Below are 22747 nucleotides of genomic sequence, written 5' to 3' on the forward strand. Positions count from 1 at the left end.
GGAATGCAAACCCCCACCCCAACACACACATTGTCTAACTAACTTGTGCAAATCCTATAGGTCTCAGTTAAAATCTCCTCAGAGAGGCGTTCCCTTACCATCCAATTTAAATTAGGTCTTCATTATGTAGTCTCTTATTAGCAGCTTATACTTTCTCCTTTTTAACATACATCATAATTTATAATGATAAGTTATTTGTTGAATGTTTGTCTATCCTACTGGGCTATAAACTCCATGAGAGCAAGGACTGTTTCTATTTAGCTCAGTGCTTGGTACACAAAAAGCTTTCAATAAATATCTGTCAAATTAATGAGTAAACAATATAATGGCTAATTAAAATTAGAGCAAGCCTACTAAAATTATAACAGGGTTAGAAGAGTATCATCTCTGCTCCTATTATCTTTTGGTATGGTTTTCATGTCACTATTGTTTGTGAGGTATCTCAATGTCAAATATTTTGCCTTTTCTCAGCCTAATAATAATAACTATCAGTTGAATTCAGACTTTTTACAGTTAGAAACATGATTAGAGCTGGAAGTAGCCTTATGGGTGAAGAAAAAGGGAAGCTGTGGCCTGCCATGGTTATAGTTTGTGAATGGACATCAGATCTAATAATGGCCAGATCAGTGAATTTTTTCACTAGGAGGTAAAATGAGCTGTGGGAGAGGGGAGAGAGCATGGAATTGTAAATGCTAAGTAAGCTAAGAGAAATATTTCAGGACACAATTTTTACCCCTATAATATTTCAAATTAATGTCAAGTCTGTTTAGTAAATATTGACTTTCCAAAGAAAGAACTTTCAGATATTATTCTATAATTAAGCATTTTAATATTTTTAATCTATCTATAGGAATATATAACAACTTCAGTCATACAATATATTTTAGAAGATCTTTATATTCAAAATTACTATCTGGATTGGATTATTATATTTCATCAAATATAAGGTGCCATTAAGATACACTGTTATTTTATGTAACACTAAGAAAAGAAGTATTCTTATCATTTAGAATTTTTTATACTCATTGTAAGAACTCTTTTAGACTTATTTAGACATAGTTTGTTTTTTTGACTGTGTACACTCTTGGCATACATAGAAAGGAGAATGAAAGCAAAATTAATTGCCTAATTTTTCCTAAATTTCTTCATTTTTAGAGCCCAGCCCTCCTGAATCACTTTCTGACTCAGAGTTGTCCATGTCTCTGGTTTTTCCACATAGCACTTTAAAAAAAAAATTCTCTGGGAATTTAGATTTAGATTTTTTAAAAAAAAATTTTTTCTCTACCTTTTTAATTTGATCCCCCAACCAACAAATATTTTTCTTGGAAAGTATATAAATTGCCTGCTGAAAACTAAGAAAAACATATCTGTCTAGTTTAACAAAATTAAAGTCAAACACGAAAGCTACATGATTATGAAGTGACTAGAGAGTGGATGGGGAGTTGCTCTCATTGAGGGGAAAAAAATGTTTGGAGCTAGTAATGATGCGTGCGTGTGTGTGTGTGTGTGTGTGTGTGTGTGTGTATGGTTGGTTTTTAATTTATAGAAAGGAAGAAAAAGAAAGGAAGGAAGGAAGGAAGGAAGGAGAGAAGGAAAGGGAGGGAGGAAGGAAGAGAGGAAGGGAGGAAGGGAAAAGAGAGCAAAGACCCACTACATTTTCCTTTTTGCTTGTTACTGTGAAATTAAGTTTTATTTTAAAAGGTAAAACTTTATACATCCTTTTAAAATATGAAAATTTGTAAGTTATTAGGATTAGGCAAGTCAATCACACAAAACTGTTTACAGCAGGAATTAAAGAAGTGTTAACATTTTACCAGTGTGAAATGTCACAGAATTTGAATCACAACTTGGATCATCAATGATTCAAGTGTTTTATCCCATTCAATAGGTCTTGCCAGTTTGAAGATAAAATTCCTCCTCTGGGTAGTCTATTGTCAACCCAGCCCTTCTTTATCACCACAGGGTACTAGCATAGCTGGCCATGGTAGTGATACCGCAATGGTTGTTCTGGTCTTTGGCCATCTTTATGTAGCCATTCATGCCCCAATCTGTACCCCAACTCTTCTTGACAAGCCCACACTTATTGTTACCCAGTCTGCTGCCTCAATGCCAAGGCCAACCACCAGAACACCAAAATCCAGGTCTTCGCTGCTACAGTCTGGATCATGATGAAGGCCTTCTTTCTAGAACTGGAGGGTATCCTGGCCTGCATCTATACCAACAGAGATGGACCCCACACTTGCCACTGCCTTCATAAATGACTTTTCCCAATTACGGGTGTTCACAAAGGCAGTGTCATTGGCAGCAGAATCCTCGGGCTTGTATTTGCAGAATTCAACCCTTGCATAATGACAGGATTCCTCTGAGCCCAGGCCTCCATTGTCCATACTGGAAGGCATAATCCACGTAGCCACCATTGCATCCCTAGTGAGGGAGGCTGTCCACCAGGTTCTGCTCACTCAGTGCAATAAGTTTGCCAGTTTTCCGGAGCGTTTGTCCTTCCAGGGCACCAGAGACACTAAAAGCCCAGCAAAAGCCACATAAACCCTGATCCTTCACACAAGTTACATAGCCTTTCTCGCTCCAGTCCACAGATGGGGGCAACTCAGCAAGAGAGGTTCTCAGCACACTTTCCCCTCTTGTGCTTCTGGTTTTGAAGGCCATTCATCACCCGCCTGAATTCTTCACCGGCCATGTAACCAAAGGCATCCGTTGCCATGGTGAAGATGTTTCCTCCGCAGTGTTTCCAATTGTCCGGTTCAATCTTTCCCATAGTCTTTTCCCACAGTGCTGACTCTCTACTTCCTCATTCTCTCCATTGTATTCCCCACGTGTTGCCTTCCACTGGTACCATGTGCATCTAAATTTCCATCAACCTTTGGAGCAGCTGAGGTTATTTCCAAGCAATGTGCCATCAGGAAGAGTGAAGGATTCATGTCTCAAAAACTTTCAACGGGCATAACTTCACAGGCCAGTCAGCAGGTATGGGGACAGTGGTCTCCAGGGCCCCCCACTACATTTTCTGAGCCTTGACCCTCTGTTTAGATTTGGAAACTCAGTCTAAGCTTCTTAACGTCTATTAATACTTGTAGTTTCCTTCCCCCAGGTGATATAACTGATAAAATGAACATTCTGGACTTGTTATGGTACCGCTCTGTTAAATATCCAGAAATAGCATATGTTTACTATTAGTCTTTTACAGTCTTTCAAGGGGAACACTGCACCCCTATCTAAAATGTAAACTTCTGATCTATTTCACTAAAGCCATGGAAGATTGAATGTGTGTGGGGGGGGGGGCAGATCTGTGTGGTTTTAGAAATATGCAAAATCAGTGTAGTAATATTTTTGATGTGAAGGTAATTTTGGTTGAAATGTTTCTGAAAAGTTACTTGTGATTTCAACTCTTAAAATGTTGTGGGGTTGTTTTTTGTTGTTGTTTTTTGTTTTTGCCATTCACGATTCATGAGTCATTCTGATTTTCATCCCCATATTTAGTAGTGGAGAATTTTAAATCGCCAAATTACCCTGAACCCAAAGTACAAATAAGTGAGTGTCATCAAAGAATTTAAATATTTCAAAGGGACTCTTGATGACTCAGATTCCAATTCCACTGCGAAGAGCATGCTGGGTTTTCACGTTAGTAAAACCATGTAATACTGAAAATATTCTGGTTGATACTAACTGATCATTTTTGCTAGTAATTCTTTTTCTGGAAGAAATTCCAAGCAGCCTTTTCTCAGTTTAACTCATGGCTAATGTAGGTGGTGAAATAATGTTGCAAAATTCATTCATCCAGCAGCCGTTTATGGAATGCTTACTTCGCACTAGAGCCATTCTACTAATACGCGACACAGTAGCCACCAGCCACATTGCTACTGAGCACTTGAAACATGGCGAGTGTGACTGAGGAAGTAAATTTTTTAATTTATTTAACCTTAATTAATTTAAATTTAAGAACCAATACTCAATTCAGTTATTGGAAAACTTTTAAGTGTGTTTACAACAGTTTGGGTATGCAAATCTACTTTTTTTAAATTCTAAAGTTTATGAAATGCAAACGCAGTTCAAATATAAAAAATTTAGCATTTTTTCAAAATTAAGATTTAATGGCAGTGTAAAATATGCACCAGATTTTGAAGACTCTGTGCAAAATATACTGAAATATCTAATTAATATGTGGATTGCATACTAATAATATTTTGATATTTGGGATTAAATAAAATACATTATTAAAATTTATTTCACCTGTTCTTTTCATGTTTTGAAAATGTGCCTCCTAGAAAATTTCAAATTACATATGACTTGCATTATATTTCTATTGGACAGCTGTGTGCTAGAGTTTAGAGGTAGAGTCAAAAACGGTTTTATATAGTCCTTGATCTCAAGAAGCCTATGACTTCAATTTCAATTAGCAAAACCCCTTAGCCATCAGGCACACCACACACCCCAGACAGTACACAAATAGGTGCCATTGGACCTAAAGATTGATGTGTGGATGAAGCAACACAAATGCATTCATCTTACTAAAAAATATCAACCCCCCAAAAAATTGTATGTTGCTGATAGAATGAAAACATAATTTTTTACATACGGTTACTAATCACTTCTCATTGTTTTTTATTTTCAACACACTCCAACTTTTCATCATTTTGTAGACTTTAATGATTTCCTGCTTGACCCAAGTTTTATACATGTCTCAATCTATTTGTTAAGGTTTGAGTGTGGGCTAAAGAAAGTGGAGTCTATTAGTTATCTATTGCTGCTTAACAGATGACTGCCAAACTTTGAAGCATAGAATAATGAGCAATTGTTATTCACAGTTTCTGTGGGTTAGGAATCTGGGCGTGGCGTCAGTAGGTTCCTCTGGCTTGAGTCTCCCCCAGTCTTCCATCAAAGCCAGGGAGGGCTTCAGGATTGACTGGGGAGGATCACCTTCTAAACTCACTGGCTGTTGGCCAGAGACATTAGTTTTTTGCCACATGGACCTCTCCATGGGGAAGCCCACAAGATGGTAGCTGCCTTTCCTCAAAGCAAGTGAGTGAGAGAGGACAGAGGACCAGCCAAGATGGAAGCCTCCATCATTTTGTAACCTGATCTCAGAAACGGCATCCTGTCCCCTTTGCTATTTTCTGTGTGTTAGAAGAGATTCATTAGCTCCAGCCTACAATCAGTAGAGGTTATTACACAAGGGCATGAATACCAGGCAGTGGGGATGCTTGGACCCACCTTAAAGGTTGCCTACCACCAGGAACAAGCTAGTCGCAAACCATTTTAACTTGAACCGAAATCAGTTAATGATCCCTTGAATAATTGAGACTGAAGCAAAAAAAGTCTTTAAAGTGACTCTTTTTTAGGTGTAAACCATAAATCAAGAATGCAATCAAATGTTTTTGATACCTATATATAGTAATCCTAACTGACTAAAGACATTGGGTTGCTTTTTGCTGGAGTGCTGGGATTTTTAGGATTATGTTCATGATTTATGAGGAAAAAAGTCCCCCAAAATATATGAAATATGACCCATCCCCTAAAATCATGATTGCATCATTAAAATTCTCTGAAGCTTACATTTTAAAAATCCATAGCCAGAGTGCTGAGGAATGGTTTTGTTCGTAGACAAATAATGGCTAGCCACCCTTCAAGATTTTTCCATATTACTGGCGAGATTTAAGTTTTCCCACTGCTTCTCCTTGGCATGAAAACTCGTGCTGCACTGAGAATGACACCCAATTCCCACTTCAAATTAAAGCCCTCATATAAAATTGATCCCCCTCCTTTTGTTTAACTAACTCATCTCTCACTATACCCCAACAGAAGTTTCCCATTGTGACCTGACTCATCCACTGATGTCTCCCTATACGGCCATATCCATCGCAGTCGTCCTGACTGATAATAGATCCTTTACGTTTCTCTCTATCAAACTACATTCTTCCCTCTCCTTCCTCTGAGAGTCTGCTGAAGCTCATCTTCCAGGTTAACCCAGCAGATTTTTAATCACACAAATTAATTAGATTTGAATTAAGGTGCAGTCCAGGGAGGAATTGAGAGTTGTTATTTGGTTGATGTATTGAAATGTAAGATTTCAGAGGTAGAGGATTTTTAAGGTGTAACCATGGAAATGAACGGGCACGTTGTAATCAAAGTTATTGGCAGCAAGGGCATCTATGTTTTTTGAGGGTAGATGGTTGGACGGGTGGAGAAGTGCAAATGAATGATGAGAGTAACTAAATGGGGGTGCAACAATCCCTCAACTTGATTCAGGAAATGATAAGTTGTGTAAGAGGTTACAGTTTTAAAAGGGTGGCAGTAGCTAAGAGGAATACATAACTTACTGGATTTTGATTTTTTAAAAAAAGGTTTGAAGAAGTGATCGGCCAAATAAAGCCTGGCCTGTGTGTTAATATGCTGATGTTAATATTAATATAAAAATATTAATATTTTTATACAGGTGTTAATAAGTTTTGTAATCATTGTTATAGTTTCTATGTTTTATTCATGATTTGAGATATTTTATATGTTTAAGAGAATCTGACATATTAGACTAATGTTTTTAAATGAAATATTTAGAAATATTTAAATTTATAATCAATGTTTAATCATTTAAGGGACTTTGATTATTAAATCTATAAGTTTTGCCTTATTATGCATGTAAATACTCTTTAAATGCTGTGGAAATTTGAATAGACCTTATTAGATATTTGATAGCTAAAGAGGAATAAATTGACTAAATGTGTGACTTATAGTTTGAAATGCTTAAGAAAATTTGGTAAATGTTTCGAAAGATTAAAGAATAAATTTATAATTAATAATTTAAACATAAGATGATTGAGAATTAATCAAGTACAAGTAAAAATGAGTGTTTTAAATTTTAAAGCAAACTGTATTAGATTTATTAATAAAATTTGTAAGTTGAGCACCAAAGCTTCAAAAAACTAAGCTCTAAAATTTGCAACCATAACTGAATATTAACTAAAATAAAAAGAGCTATAAAATGCCCAACAACGTGGATTGGTTACATAAATTATGATTCATCCATATGATGGAATTTCTAACTATTAAAAATAACTTTGTAGAAAAATCAGCATGGACATTTGATTTTTTGAAAAGCAAGCTATAAAAGAGCATGTATAAGATGATCTCATTTTTGAAATATCAATTTAAATATCAATAAGATATATGTATATATATGCTATATATGTATATGTATACTATATATACATACATGTGTAGAGGAAAATCTAGATGGACTAACATCGAATTGCTAATAGTTACTATTTGGTACTTACAGTATTTGTGTATGACTGTGTATTTCCCAATGTTTTTGTGCATTAAACATGTATACTTCAGCTAGAAAAGGAATATTCTTTTTAAAATAAGAAAAGAAAAAAGAGGTAATGGTGTGTAAGTAGCAATGAATAGCTCACAGAATGCCCACGTTCCTGGCTCCACCATATATGGCATTGGAGGGAAATAAGTAGCATTTGAGAGGACTACAGAGAGCAGCTTCCTTGAGGTAAAGCCGGGGTTCTAAGGCTGAGGGAATGTTTTGTAGAAAATTGACCATACTTTCCATTGGGACCCTGCTACGCCTGGCACATGTTTCTATCAAAGCCCCTGTAACACTTTGATGCAAGTATTTGCTTATGTGACTATCAAGCCATATTAGATTATCCACCTTTTTGAATATAGGAATTATCTCCCTCACCTATGTAACTCCAGTGCCTCCAGAAGCATTTAATAAGTGTTGGTTGGAGGTAATGAAAACTTATTATTTATTACTTTTATTGCCTGTCCGTTTCAAAAACGCTTGCTCTGAGTTGAAGACCCTTCACCGCACCCCACAAAAAAACCCAACCTGCTCCAAAGTATCGTCTTACCAGCTTGCAACAGTGATTGAAATCCTCCCCACTGAAGTAACTTTTTAATTTAAAACACTGTCTCCAAAGACTATCCAAAGACTATCTCTTGAACTCTGTCCATCCCCAAATGGCAAAATGATCCTGGTTGATGGATACATGTATCGTTAGATTGTTCCCCATACTTTTGCATATGATAGAAAATTTCTATATTACAAAGTGTTTTAGAAACCTGTGGGAAAATTCAACAAGTCATGCAACAAATATTTAATGACTAATGAGAGCATACTGTATGCTGGTCATTGTATTAAGGTCTAGGAATACAAGTGTGAGTACAAGTGAGGGGTGTGAGTGGGGTGTGGGTTGGAGTGGGACAAACATACTGTGCTACATACAGATGTGAGAAACAAGAGGATCTACCTAACTCACAGTTGGGGTGGGGTGGGGAGACCGTAGAGTAGTCCTGGATGAATCTAGAAGGTGAATAAGAGTTAGACAGACTGGAAAGGGCAACAGAAATGGTGAGAAAGGGGAATGGGTCATTCTAGGCAAAAACAACATGGAGTATCAAGACATGGAAACCAGGTAGAATGTAATGAGTTTGAAGTCCTAGTTCACTATGACTCCAACTTCGGGTTTATATGCAGAAATGGTAGGAATAAAAATAGGGTGCAAGCTAAGCTGTTGTTAAAAAGAGACCCCAAGGTCCAGTAGGTTGAATACGATCAAAATTTATTTCTCTCAAGTAGCAGTCACACGTGGTCAATTTTGACTCCTCCCCTCAAACTCCCCACATTAAATTATTTTGAAGAGAACTCCAGACTGGACATCATTTTTAAGTTTTATTGAGATCTAATTGACATGCTCTGTAGTTCTCCTATTAATGTATAATTCTATGGTTTTTAGTTTATTTACAGAGTTGCGCATCTCTCGCCATCATCTAATTTTAGAACATTTTCATCCTCCTCAAAAGAAGCCCTGCACTCATTAGTTATTCCCTGTTCTCCCTTCAGCCTTCCCATTTCATATCATTTTATCATATCTATAAGTATTTCATATGTACACATAGAAAGATAGGAACTATTTTTAAAAATACATAACAATATCATTATCACACATAAAAGTGTCAGAGATAAAACCAGTAGTCATATTTTCCTGATTATTTTATAATTTATTTTCAGTTTGTTTGCTTAAATCAGGGTCCAAGAAAAAACCTTAATTGCACATTGCAATTGCTTTATCTATCTGTTAGGTTTCTTTTCATTTATCGGTCATCCCTCCAAAGCTTGCTCTTTTTTCTTACAAATTTTTGGTGAAGAAACAAGGTTATTTGTTCTATAAAGTCTCCTGGGGTCTGGAATTTTCTGACTGTATTATTATGTCATTGTTTAATCTACTCCACTGTCCCATGTAATTTCCTATAAATTGGCAGTTAGATCTGGGATCTTAATCAGATTCAAATATTGTTTGTTCGGATAAGACTACCTCAGTGCTGGAAGTGTTGTGTCAAACTTCCACTTAAATGTTCTTTTATTGTGAATACATCATACTCATAGCAGTATATAAAACTAATTGTAGTTTAAAGAATAATAATAAAGTGAACATCCAGACCCCATTGCAGAGGCTGAAAAACAAGAGTATTGCCATTTGCCTTAATAAAATCCACTTCCCTTTGCATCCCATTCTAGAGGTAAGAACTATCCTCACCTTTGTGATAATTATTCCTTCACTTTCTTTATGCCCCTTATGAGCATATTCCTAAAGAGAATTTGTTTGGTTCAACATTATGATTTTTGAGATTCATTCATGTTGTTTTGGGTAACTGTAGTACATACATTTTCACTTGTATAAGATTTCATTATATGAATATATTGCAGTTTATTCTTTAGCTAGTGGACATTTAAATTATCCCTGATTTTTAAATATTACAAACGAAAATGCTATGAACATTCTGGTACATGTCTCCTGGTGGACATGAGTTTCTCTAGATAGAGATAGAGACAGAGACAGAGATAGAGATAGAGATAGAGACAGAGATGAGAAACTGATGGGGTAATGTGTGCACCTGCTCCATTTAGTAAGTAGTGTCAAATTATTTTCCAAAGTGCTTATGCCCATTTAGATCCCCACTAGTAGCAGATGTTACTCATTGCTCTGAATCCTTGCATACACTTGGTATTGTCAGATTTTGCCAATTGGTGGGTTCAAACTCTTTATTGATAAAAGATGTGCAAAATTGAATGATATAGTTGATATTTCAACTGAATTTACGGGAATCCTATTCAAATATTTCTTTTGCTTGTCCCTTATTTTCAGGAAAATATAAAGTTTTGGATTTTAAAAATGACACTGAAGTATTTCACCTATAGGTTCCCCATGAAAATGTGTCACAATTGTTGAAGAGGGAGAGGGAGATATTTGTGTAATTTAAGGTCGGAAAGATGTTCTAAGATGAATGGCCACTTACCCACGGCTATGTAGTAGCTGAGCTTTATAGCGGTAAGAATCTAGATAAAATCCTCATTTGTAGGGCTCATGCAAGACACTCCATTCAACCCAGAAACACACTTACTCTTCTCTCTTCCAGTTTCTTTTTTCATCTTATTCCTCCTGGTTGCTTCTTAACCCTTTGGCAGCTTCTTTATAATAGGCTTCCTATCATGAGTTCTGGAACCAACATTTTCCACTTGGGTGTGCATGACTGTTAATAGCTGTGCAATCTAGGGCTCTCGACAATATAAGGCTGCCTTCCTAGAGTACTGTTGTGAGGTATAAATTAGGTATCATAATAGATACATAACTCTAGGTACACTTCAAGAATGATGGGCACTATCTCACCTTCTAAATGGCAGCCTATACCTCATACTCCAAAATTTTTCAGTCCACAAAATTTGCTCCACCAATTTCCGGGGAAAATCAGGTGCGTACAGAAGCCATTCCAAGTTTCTCCCTCTTACTACATCTTCTCACGGAGATTTCTGCCTTGCACCTAAGTTTCTTTGAAAAAGCAGCAGTATTTTCATGATTTTGTGTCCTCAAACAGTGCCTCACCCAAGCTGTTCTTTCGCAAACTTGGAATCATCAGTTTTTTTAAAGCTTGCAGTAATCAAGCTATAAATAAAAGGTAATACATTCGGTCTTGGCAACTGGAAGGCTCACTAGCCCACTTTTCTTCCCATTACCAGCCTGCTCCATCGCTTTTATTTCTTCGTGCTTCTTAACTCATGCCTCTTCCTCTGGTTCTGTGTCTGACCTCAGATAGACACTTACAATTTTTGTTCAAGTTTGAATTGTGATAAAATGCACATAACGTAGAACTTACCATCGTAACCATCTTTAAGTGTATAGCTCAGTGGTGTTAATTATATGCACATACTGTTGTGCAACCAATCTCTAGAGCCCTCTGCGTCTTGCAAAATTGAAACTCTGTCTTCACTAAAGAACAACTCTCTATTCCCTCTGCCCCCAACCCCTGGCAACCAAGCTTCTACTTTCTTTCTCTATGGATTTGACTACTCTAGGTACCTCATATAAGTAGAGTCACACGGTTTTTGTCTTTTTGTGACTGGCTTACTTCACTTAGCATGTCCTCAAGGTTCTTCCATGTTGTAGTTTCCTCCCTGTTTAAGGCTGAATAATAGTCCATTGTATGGATATACTAATTATTTTTATCCATTTATCCAATTTTGTTTATCCATTTATCTGTGGATGGACATCTGGGTTGCCTGCACCTTTTGGCTATTGTGAATAATGTTGCTATGAATATAGGTTCACAAATCTCTGTTTATGACCCTGCTTTCAATTCTTTTGGGTACATACCAGAACTACTGTATCATATGATAATTTTATTTTTAATTTTTTGAGGGACTGCCATATTGCCACTACGGTGGCTGCATCATAGTAGACACTTCAAAGTTTCTGTCATGCCTGGGGTTGGGGGGAGGTATACTATTTTACTATAGATTACAGTAGAGAAAAAGGGTTGTATGGCCGAGAATGAACATTGTCAGTTATCATGCTTTATTAGAAAATGATTAAAATAATTAAAAGCATGGAATTCCTAGAATTTGGAGACACATTATAAACCATTTGGTCCATTCCCCGCATTTCCAGGTGATTAAAGTGGGACTCTGAGAAGGCAATGGCTTGTGAAGATCAAAACGCTGGTTAACAAGAGTCAGAACTGGCATCCAGAGCTTTCCAATCTTCAATTTATTGCAAATAAAATAAATTTAAACTTGAAATATTATGTAATGAAGAACAAGAATTACGGAGTGGATAATTCAAAACATCCTCTGGGATGCACTGTCTGTGTTTTGCTTTTGTTTCTATGGCAGGTTCTAGCCTCCGAATTACCTGCGTTGACATTGAAACTGAGCCTGTTTTTCTTGCTGCCACTGCTGACTGGGTCCTGGGCACCCTAGGAGATGGAAGGGGAGACAAAGGAAACCAGCGGGCAGTCAGGATTCACCGAGCGCGGAACGCGACCCTTTGCTGGCCTGCGCACTGGCCAGAGCCGCGGGTGGAGCGCGGTTTAGCTCCCCTCCTGGGGCCTCAAAGACCTGTCCCTGTGCTCCAGGATCCAAACGAGAATGTTCAGGGACTCGCGGGGTAAGGCCGGTCTTGCCGTGCCTCCTCCCCACCCGGAGCAGCGGAGCCCTTGCTACTGCCCGGGCGACACGATGCCCAATCCCCGCCGCCACAGCCGGGGAGCCCCGGGAGCGCGGAACGCGGGCTGCTGACACGGCGGGCACGTGGGCTCGGCCGCAGAGCTGCGCCGGCTCTGCCCAACCTCTGCTCGCCTGCCTCGGCCCCTGCGGGTGGGGAGAGGGATCCTCCCCCCTTCCACTTTGCACCAGTCCGAGGGAATTTGCGGTCGGTGACGCGCATCCTTAAGCGAGCCACCTGCAGCGCGGGGCGCGCCGCTCTGGGCGGCATCGCAGGCTGGGCCGGCGCGGCCTGGGGACCCCGGGCTCCGGAGGCCATGCCGGCGTTGACGCGCCGCGGCGGCCGGCTGCCGCTGCTCGGTAAGACCCTGCCCGCCCGCTCGTGGCCCCCATAGCCCCCGGCGCGGCCTCAGCCGCCAGCCCGCACGGTGGCCTGGCGCGCGCCTCCAGGTCCCCATCGCCGCGTTCCTCCCCGCGCCCGCGCCTTCCTTCGCTCCCGCGCCCCTCTCCTATGTTGCGCCCTCCCGACTCGCCCTCAACTGGCTCGCGGCCCCCGTCCTGCCCACCCCATATCCTCCTGCCTCTTCTCTAAAGTCGCTGCCCGGCTCGGGTCGCGTCCGGATCTGCGGCCCGGACTCCGCGGGCGGCCTCGCCGAGGTGCTGCCCCGGGCCGGGGCCGCTCCGCCGCCTGCGCTCCTGTTCGGTGCCGGTTCGGCCCGCGCGCTCGAGTGCTGGGCCATCCGCCCGCGTCTGGGACCCCAGGCTGGCGCCAGGTGGCTCGGGACCTCGCCAGGACCGACCCTGGATATCGTAGGCTCCCGGGTGGCGTCTTTCAGCTCTTCTTTTGGGGTTTTATTTATGGAGTGAACTCTGATTGGAAAATTCGCCCGCGTTTTCCCGAAGAGACTCATTCGTAATAACGACCCCTACCCACGCCAAGTTTCGGTTGGGTCAACGAGTAGTGACTTTGGAAATGTTATGCAAAGAGGATTTACATATTAAAATACTAGCTGCCCCTTCCTCCTCTACCGGATTTTTATCCTGGCATTAAACCCCAAGGGAGTTTTCAAGGACTCAGGTGACGGTTCCCAAATAATCTGCTGGGTAGCATAGTTATTACTGCTAAATAAATAAATAAATAAATAAATAAATAAATAAATAAATAAATAATAACCCTTTCTAAAAGATCCACTTCATCTGTTTGGAAAGATGAGATGGTTGACTCTGGAGTTTGGGATGAAGGAGACAGAGTTCTGGGAGCCCGAGAGCCTCGGGTCCCTTAATCTCGTTCTACAGTGTTGGAACCGGCGCCCACAGCTCTCACATTCTAGGGTTCTAACTTGAAGTCTCTGTGGTAAAGAGAGAAAAGATTTCCGATACAGACGTGCAGGAAGTATGTCCAAAGTTGTTACACGTCATTCAGAATTACAGAGTAAGAAACGTAACATAAGGAGGAAAGAAATGGGAAAACAAAGACAGTTTGCATTTCCGAAACATTTTTACTAGTTGGTAAATAGGTACATTTCAAATGTATAGTACAGTATGTTTTTCAGTCTATGAATAAAAAAAGTTAACTTTCTGTTAGGTATGACACCGATAGTGAGTTCTTCGGTGGCACACAAAGGCACTGGAAAAGTATAAAGATCAGTATTTGCAACTATATTTAAACTGCATTGAATTCCTTATTTAGCAATGAGCCCCCAGATTTTGACATTTCTCTCCAGATTTTTGTAAATGAGGTATAATTTGCATACAGCAAATATGCACAAATCTTAACAGTGCAACTTCATTAGTTTTTACATACAGGTATGTTTGTACCCACATAATCACTATTGGACCAAGTTTTGAGAAAGTCTAGCTCCGCCCTGTTTCAGTCAGTACCCTGCAAACATAGCCACTATTTTGACTTCTTATACCATTGGTTTGCCTGTTTTTGAACTTCATGTAAACCAGACCACCATGATATACTCTTTTATGTCCAGATTCTTTCACTCAACATTGTGATTACGAGATTCAACCTTGTTCTCAGCAGCAGTGGTAATTTTTTTTAATTGCTGGGTACTAGTCCTTAACCTGAATATACTATACAACTTATCCATTCTCTTGTTGAACATGTAAGTTCTTTTCAGTTTTGTGTAATATGAATAATAGTGCTGTGAACATTCTTTGGCACACTTTTTGGTGGACACGAACTCCCATTTCTCCTAGGATGATACCCACGAGTATTATAGGGGAAGGTATATATTCAGTTTTGTTGGACTCTGTCCAACAGTTTTCCATAGTGGTCGTACCAGTTTACATTCCCACTGGCAGTATATGGGAGTTTCCAGTTCCTCACATGATTGCCAACACCCAGTAGTCCAGATTTTCTTTTTTTTTTTTAATTAAATTTATTGTGGTGACAATTGTTAGTAAAATTACATAGATTTCAAGTGTACAATTCTGTAATACATCATCTATAAATCCCATTGTGTGTTCATCACCCAGAGTCAGTTCTCCTTCCATTACCATATATTTGATCCCTCTTACCTTCATCCAGATTGTCTTTAATAAAGAAACACAAAATGAGGAGCTTAACAGTAAGGGCTTTAAAACATGTAAAAGCTTTGTCTAACCACAACGCTGTACACCCAAAACTAATATAAAACAATATTGAATAACAACCATAATGGAAAAATTTTTAAATGTCTAAAAGCTCTAAATTCCTGAAAGTATAATATTCTATCTCCATTTCCCTGATATTGTAAGCACTACCTTTCATGAATAATGGTGAGTCTTTCTAAGAAGTATGTAAAGAAATGTACTGGCCATGGCCTTCACTGCATTGTGTGCTGGTGCTGGATGAGAAAGGGGAGGATTTCAATATTTCAGTAAGTATGATATACGACCTCTTTCACTAGTGTCAGAAAATTCATATTTAGAGAGTTGAATTGCGCATTCTGGTTGCTATCCTTTGTCCTAGTTGCTTATCTTACTTTATTGGCCTCCTTGTAAACTGCCAGCCTGAGGGGTAAGGGGTGTGATTCAGGAGGAGGTGGAGGGAAGGGATGCTGGGCAAAGACTGGTTTGGATTGGATAAGACACCAGACCTGGTGACCTGATGCTAAAAGTCCCTTCAATTCTAAAAGTCTAGTTTGCATTGGGGCCATCATACAAGTTTAGGTTGGCTATTCATTTCTTCCCAGTTACTTCACACCGATCTGTAGCTCTTCATCCTCTTAGGTTTAATTGTGAACTATTCACCTTCCATTAAAGAATGGCGCTCCTTTTTATAACTAGAAAGACATGTTCAGTAACTCTTATGTATCAGTAAAAATTTTTGTTGTTGTTGAATTCTCCTATTGTTTAACTGAAAAACAGCCAGGTAATAAGATATTAAATGGGGAGAAGGACCACTTACTTATATTCCAGATAAGACTTCAGATAAGAAAGATGAAGAGGAAGCATGCATGAGAAAGAATGAAATTTTTCTTGGATAAACTTTAATTGAATACCTATTTTTCTGTGCCAGACACAAGAGGTAGAAAGACAAAAGAGATGGAGATGAGGGAACTTACATAGAAATAGAGAATTCCATACTATTTAAGAAATGCATGGACGTTGCCTTTCCTCAGGAAAAGCATTTGAGCACAAAGCTTGCTTTCAATTAGTTCAACCTTCCAAAACAGTTCTTGTGGTCACTGAATATCCAGAGGAGAAAAATAGCATGCTTCAATGAGGGAGCTTCAACCAGGGTTTTTGTCTGCTAAGACTACTTCAACATGGCTGCCCTGTATTTAATGGTTGTGGGAAAGAAACTGCTCTTCCATTTCGAATAAAACAATTGGACAGTTCCAGAGTTAGATATGACCATCTTTTGGGTTTTGGGGAGGAAATAATTGTCTAAATAGTTCTTTGAACAAGTTTGTTGACTACATTTTACTCCCAAAAAAGTATTTCTGCTCACTTGAGAAGCCCCCGCGATGGCTCAGCCTTATCACTTTCGCTACAGTTCGTGTTCCTCTCATCTTGTCATTTTCTAATGAAACCCAGAGAGCAGTGTGACGAAGGCCCTTACATGCAATGTTCAAGATTACAATCTTGCTGACTCCTCAAATACCCACCAGATATTGCCTTAATCTTTGGGTAAAGATTCTGATTTGAGAAAAAAGCAAATCATCTCAAAAGTATTGTATTTTATCATTTTTCTTGATGTTGAAAGGGATCTTGAAGAAAACAAGAGTAAGAATCTGGAGCGGGGAAATTGAGGGGCTGAAACTAGCGTCCTCTGTTTTATAATTGCTCAGCTTGGTCTTGCCACTATGCTGCATCCTTCATTCGCTCTGAAAGAGTAAACTCTTGAGAACCTCACAGTATGTGGTTTGTCTGAGTAGAGCTTTTTGGTTTTCATCAGTTGGCTTCGTGATCTTAAGATTTTTACCCTGACTTCCAGAAAAGCTTTCGCCACTTCTCAGTTAAGTAGCCACAGTTATGTGGCCGAATGTTTTTCTGTCTTTTGGGGGTCTATGAGCTCTACACCTATGTGATTTCATTACCTTTGGTTGATATCTTCTATAGCTATATCATCAGTGGTCCTCAAAGGATGAAAACTTTCGTTGTACTTGTTTGATGGTCGTTAATTTGAATCATGCAATTCTGTTCTATGGGTACCAACACATGTGGAGGAAATTTAAAAATAATATAGAGTACACACATACACACACACAGTGTTCCTTTGTGGCTAGAGGAATTGCATAAGACCCTAAAAGAGGAACTATTGTTATTTTTTAGGTTAAACAGTAAAAATAGTTTTTCACTGCTGTCATTATAAGTCAGTTGTTAGCCAAGAATCCTCCATACAATTATTTACAGTCTCCACTAAAACAGGATACTGTCATGATTTCTTTAAACTGTTGTGTTTTGGTTATAAGATATCCATTGAATTCAATCTTCCAATGCTTTGCTGTTTGAGTTCCAGGTCTCCTCATGCGAGAGATTCTGTTCTTGGAGGAATGCAGGTAGATATATCATAGGACAAACAACACAGGAAACATGCTCTTTACTCTGGCAGGAGATTTCTCTGCACTCAACTTCCTCATTTGTCAAAAGGAGATAAGCAGTATCTTAGTCCTTCATCAGAAAATACCTGTAAGGTGCTGCTGCATTCCTTGCTAGGCAGATGCATTGCAGAAAGATGTGTTACGCATACGTCTGGAGAAATCGTTAGGCTTTAGAGTCACAGGATTTTCCTCTTTCCCTTCTCAGACACTGTTGAGAACCGACTATGGCTAGGACTTGTGCCACTTAGGACTGGTACCTGCCCTCCAAGAACTCACAGTCTAATGTTGGGAGTGTCGGCGGCAAAGGGTCAGGGATACAAAAGGAAAATGGCAGTGCAAGTTTAGATATAGGTATACACAGAGGTGGAGCCTTGAACCCAGCTGGGAAAATAAGGCAAGGCTTCCTAGAGGAGGTGACGCCAGAGCCAGGACTAGGAGGGTAAGTAAGTAACAGTTGACATGAAAAGGGCATAGTAAGGACATACCAGGCAAATAGGACAGCAAAGAAAACGGCACTGAGGTAAGAAAGAAACAAGGAGTAGACGGAGAACTAATTCCCTTCCAGGTTGCTGAGGCATGATGTACGAGGCCTCCAGCAATAGAGCAACTCTCATTTACAACGTTACAACGTTGTAACTCAGAAAATTGTCTAAAGACATTTCAGTGGTTATCTTTTAAAAAAAATTCTGGGGTGCCAGAGGATCAGTGTGTAATGTGTAAGAAGTGTTTAATGATGTGATATGGGATTTGGACTTTATCATGTAGAAAAGAGAATATGGATGAAATTCAGTAGTCCATTGTGTCTCTCAGGGAGTGTGTGTGTGTGTGTGTGTGTGTGTGTGTGTGTGTGTGTGTACGTACTTGGCATTTTCTGGAGAAAGGGTTCATGGCTTTCATCAGATTTTCAAAGGGGTCTGTGACTCTAGAAAGGGTAAGGACTGTTGGTACAGGTTGTGGAGGGGTTTTAAGCAGATGAGTGACATACTCTGATTTGTATTTTAGAAAGACAGTCTGATGTCTGTACGGAGGATGGACATCAGGCCAACATGACCATGGCAGGGAGGCCAGCTAGGAAGTTGTTGGCAGAAGTCCAGGCCAGAGACAATGAGGGCTTGAGTTAGGGCAGTAAGGGGAGGCAGAGCTGCGGGTTGTTTTGGGAATGATCAGAGGTTAAAATGTCAAGGTTTGGCAACTGCCTGGATGACGGGAAGTGAGGGAGAGGGAGGAGCCAAACACGACTTCTGGGTTTCTGGCATGGATGACAGTGGACGTGTTGCCACTCACTGAGAGAGAAGATGGAGGAGGGAGTAGGTTCAGGAAGGAAAAAGGTGAGTTCAGTCTGAATTGAAGGTTCCTGGGGGCCACCCAGATAGGTAGCTGTATACACAAGAGGTGTGGCTTTGGAATTCATGAGCAAATAGTAGTTAAAATCATGAGAATTTACAGAGAAAGAGTGTGGAATGAGTGGAGAGGCTGAGACCTCACAGCTCTTCAGTTCTAAGGAAAAACACATTCCTGTGTGTCTCCTTTCTCCTCACATGACTACCAACACCGATCACTTCCCAAGCTCGCCACCAATGTATGTGGGGACGCGGTTCCCCCACACCCAGCCATTCTGCGACACCAGCTAAGTGTCCTGCCTTCTAACTGGAACTAGTGTCAGATCCCACAGGTTCCAGACCCTCCTCCCCCATTAGGATGCCACTCACAAGTTCAGGTGTCACCTAGGCTTCTGATGACAGGCTGTAACCAGAGGGTCCCTTGATCCCCTTTTCTGGTTCAATTAATTTGCTAGAGCAGCTCATAAAACTCAGGAAAACATTTTATTCGCTAGATTAACAGTTTATTATAAAAGGCTGTATAACTCAGAAACAGCCAGATGGAAGGGACGCACGGGACCAGGTATGTGGGAAGGGGCGTGGGCGTGTCCTCCGTAGGCAGCCACTCTCCCAGCACCTCCACATGTTCACCAACCTAGAAACTCACGTTTTCTCAGTTTACGAATTTTTATAGAGCTTAATCTGCAGCTGCTCCTCTTCCCTGTGGTCCGTGGATGGGGCTGAAACGCCCATCCTCTCATCGCTTGGTCTTTCCTGTGACCAGCCCCATCCCGAGGCCATCTAAGGGCCCCACCTTAAGTCACCTCATTAGCATAAACTCTGTCGTGCTTAAGAATAACAAAAGACACGTTTATCCGGATATTTCAAGGGTTTCAGGAGCAGGACTGAGACCAAATACATTCATTATACCACCCCAGTCCACTCCTCTCTCTTCCCAGATGAGGAAAGTGGGGCCAAAAATGATTAAATGACTTGCTGAAACTCAGAGTTATCAAAGTGTATAGCCCTCAGAAGAGGGACTTGGGACTCAGGTCTCCAAGTCTTACCCAGTTCTCTTCACCTCACAAGAGCCTTAGATTGGAGGACGTGTAAATGCAGTGCTCTGACGCTCTGTGATACGTTGTATAACATCGAAATCCATCGCTCTTTCAATGGAGTAGATTTTATTTTACCTGAAATTTTATTTTAAATTAGTGCCCAATATTTTTCTCCACTTACCCCTTCCCCCACTCCAGTTCTGTCCTTTCAAAGTAGACCACTTAGGGAGTGCTTTTCCAATTCCACAGTCTTCCTCTCTGCTCAGAATGGGTTTGGAACTGGACTCTGGGAAGTGTCACTGGGGTTTTGAAATGGAGTCTCAGAAAGAACCTTTCTATTGACGGTGGCAAATTCTTCCTTTGGCTTTTTAAAAGTCAGGTTTATTGAGGTGCAATTTTCATATAGCAGGTTTCACCTCTTTTAGTGTATGGTCCCATGCATTTAACTAACACATACACATAACTACCACCACGTATCAAGATATACAACATCTCATTCTCCCCAAATTTCCCTCATGCCTCTTTCTAGTCAACCCCAGTGCCCATCCCCAAACCCTGACAACCAGTAATCTCTTCTGCCCCTGCCATTTTTCCATTTCCACAATGTCTATTAGTGGAATTTTACCTTTTGAGTCTGTCTCTTTCACAGCATAGTTATTTGAGATGTACCCATGTTGTTATGTGTATCGGTATGTATTTATGTGTCTCAATACATTTTTCCTTTCTATGGCTGAGTAGTATTCCATTGAATGTATGTGTTTATCCATTAACCAGATGAAGTTCGTTTGTTTGCTTCTAGTTTCTGGCAATGATGAACAAAGCAGCTCTAACTATTTGAATCTAGGTTTTGGTGTGAGCGTGGGTTTTCCTTTCTCTTGGATAAATATCTAAGAGTGGTATTGTACTGCTAGACTATGTACTAAGTGAATGTTCAACCTTACGAGACACTGCCAGTTTTCCAAAGTGATTGTACCACTTTCATCCCCACAAACAATGTCTGAGAGCTGTGGTCACTCAGCATCACTGTCAGCACTTGATATGGTCAGTTTTTTGGTTTTGTTTTTTTACCGTTCTAATAGGGGTGTAGCAATATGTCATTGTGGTTTTAATTTGCATTTCCCTACTGACTAATGACGTTGATCATCTTTCTGTGTGCTTAATTGCCATCCTATATATTTTGGTGAAGTGTCTCCTACAATCTTTTACCCATGTTTTGTTTTGTTTTTTTAATCAGGACATTTATTTTCTTTTTGTTAGGTTTTAAATATCTTTTATGTATTCTAGATATGTGTTATCAGATATGTGTTTTAGAAATATTTTCTCCCAATCTGTGGCTTGTCTTTTCAATTTCTAAACAATGTCTTTTGAAGAGCATCAATTATTAATTTTGATGAAGCCCATTAGTGGAAAAAAATTAGCCCTAGACTAAACATTGCTCACCTAACCAAGCTTAAAAGCAAGACCTGAAAGGAACAAAATGTTTATCATGAACTTAACTGAGTCCCAGAAAAAAGTTCAAGAATATTTAATACAATGCAAAAACATCTGACACCAGATAAAATTCACAATGTAATGTACAACATGGTGACTATAGTTAGGACTACTCTATTATATATTTGAAAGTTGGTAAGCATAGTTCTTAAAAGTTCTCATCACAAGAAAAAAAAAGTAACTATTTGAGGCAATTGATGTTAATTAAACTTATTGTGGTAACCATGTTGCAATATATATCAAATCATTATTTTTTTGCACCTTAACCTTGTACAATGTTACATGTTGATAATATCTCAATGAAACTGGGGGCAGGAGACTCTCAAAACTCAATAATAAGAAAATAAACAACCTAATTTAAAAAGACTTGATTTGGGCAAAGAATGTGAACAAACACACCACCAGATAATATGTAGATGTCACTTAAGCATCTGCAAGGATGTTGTTCAACATCAATAGCAGAAAACTGCAAATTAAAACTGCAGTGAGAAATAATGCACCTATTAGAATGGCTAAAATTAAAAATTCTCATCATATCAAGTGTTGGTGAGGGATGTGGCACAACTGGAATTCCCAGACGCTGCCAATAGAAATATAAAATGATACAACCTCTTCAGAGAACAGTTTGGCACTTTCTTAAAATGTTACAGGGACACCTCCCCTATGACCTATGTATTCCCCCTCCCCCATATTTACTCAGGAAAAATGAAAGCATGTGTCCGTACCAAGACTTTTATATAAATGTTCACAGCAGCTTTATGTGTAAGAGCTCAAAAGTAGAAACAATCCAAATTCAATCAAGAGGTGAATGAATTAAAATATTGTGTTATATTTATGTAATAAACTACTACTCAGCAACAAAAGGAATGAACTACTGATATTATACTACAATATGGGCCAATCTAAAAAAAAAAAGAAAAAATACACAGTGAAAGAAGCCAGATAAAAAAATAAAGAGTTCATACTATGTGATTCCATTCCATTTGTATGAAATTCTAGAAACTCGGGACTAATCTGTAGTGACAGAAAGGAGACGGGAGGTCGCTTGGGTATGTGGGACTGGGGTGGGTTAGAGGGAGGCATTACCAAGGGGCATGTGGAAACTTTTGGGGGTGATGGATAAGTTTTCTATCTTGACTGTGGTGGTGGTTTTACAGATGTGTGTGTGTGTGTGTGTGTGTGTGTGTGTATTTATGTCCAAACTTATCAAATTATACACTTCAAATATGTTCAATTTATTGCATGTTAATTATATTAAATAAAACTTTTTTAAAAGAATAGGGATAAAACATATTAGGGAATAGGGCAGGAAAGTTT

General features: G+C 39.5%; 1 protein-coding gene and 1 pseudogene across 1 annotated transcript in view; one reads left to right on the top strand and one right to left on the bottom strand.

Annotated features, from left to right (window-relative positions):
* Positions 1 to 1953: 1953 nt before the first annotated feature.
* Positions 1954 to 2936, bottom strand: LOC109449817 (procathepsin L pseudogene; annotated as a pseudogene).
* Positions 2937 to 12598: 9662 nt separating this feature from the next.
* Positions 12599 to 22747, top strand: part of FLT3 (fms related receptor tyrosine kinase 3) — a 62484-nt gene continuing 52335 nt past the window's right edge. Inside the window, exon 1 of the mRNA XM_019736600.3 lies at positions 12599 to 12883. Coding sequence (XP_019592159.2) covers positions 12841 to 12883 — 43 coding nt within the window. The 5' untranslated portion in view covers positions 12599 to 12840. The remainder of the gene's footprint in view (positions 12884 to 22747) is intronic.

This window comes from Rhinolophus sinicus, chromosome 16 (genome assembly GCF_057876585.1).
Source record: "Rhinolophus sinicus isolate RSI-liver-muscle chromosome 16, RSI-T2T, whole genome shotgun sequence".
Classification (NCBI taxonomy): Eukaryota; Metazoa; Chordata; class Mammalia; order Chiroptera; family Rhinolophidae; genus Rhinolophus; species Rhinolophus sinicus.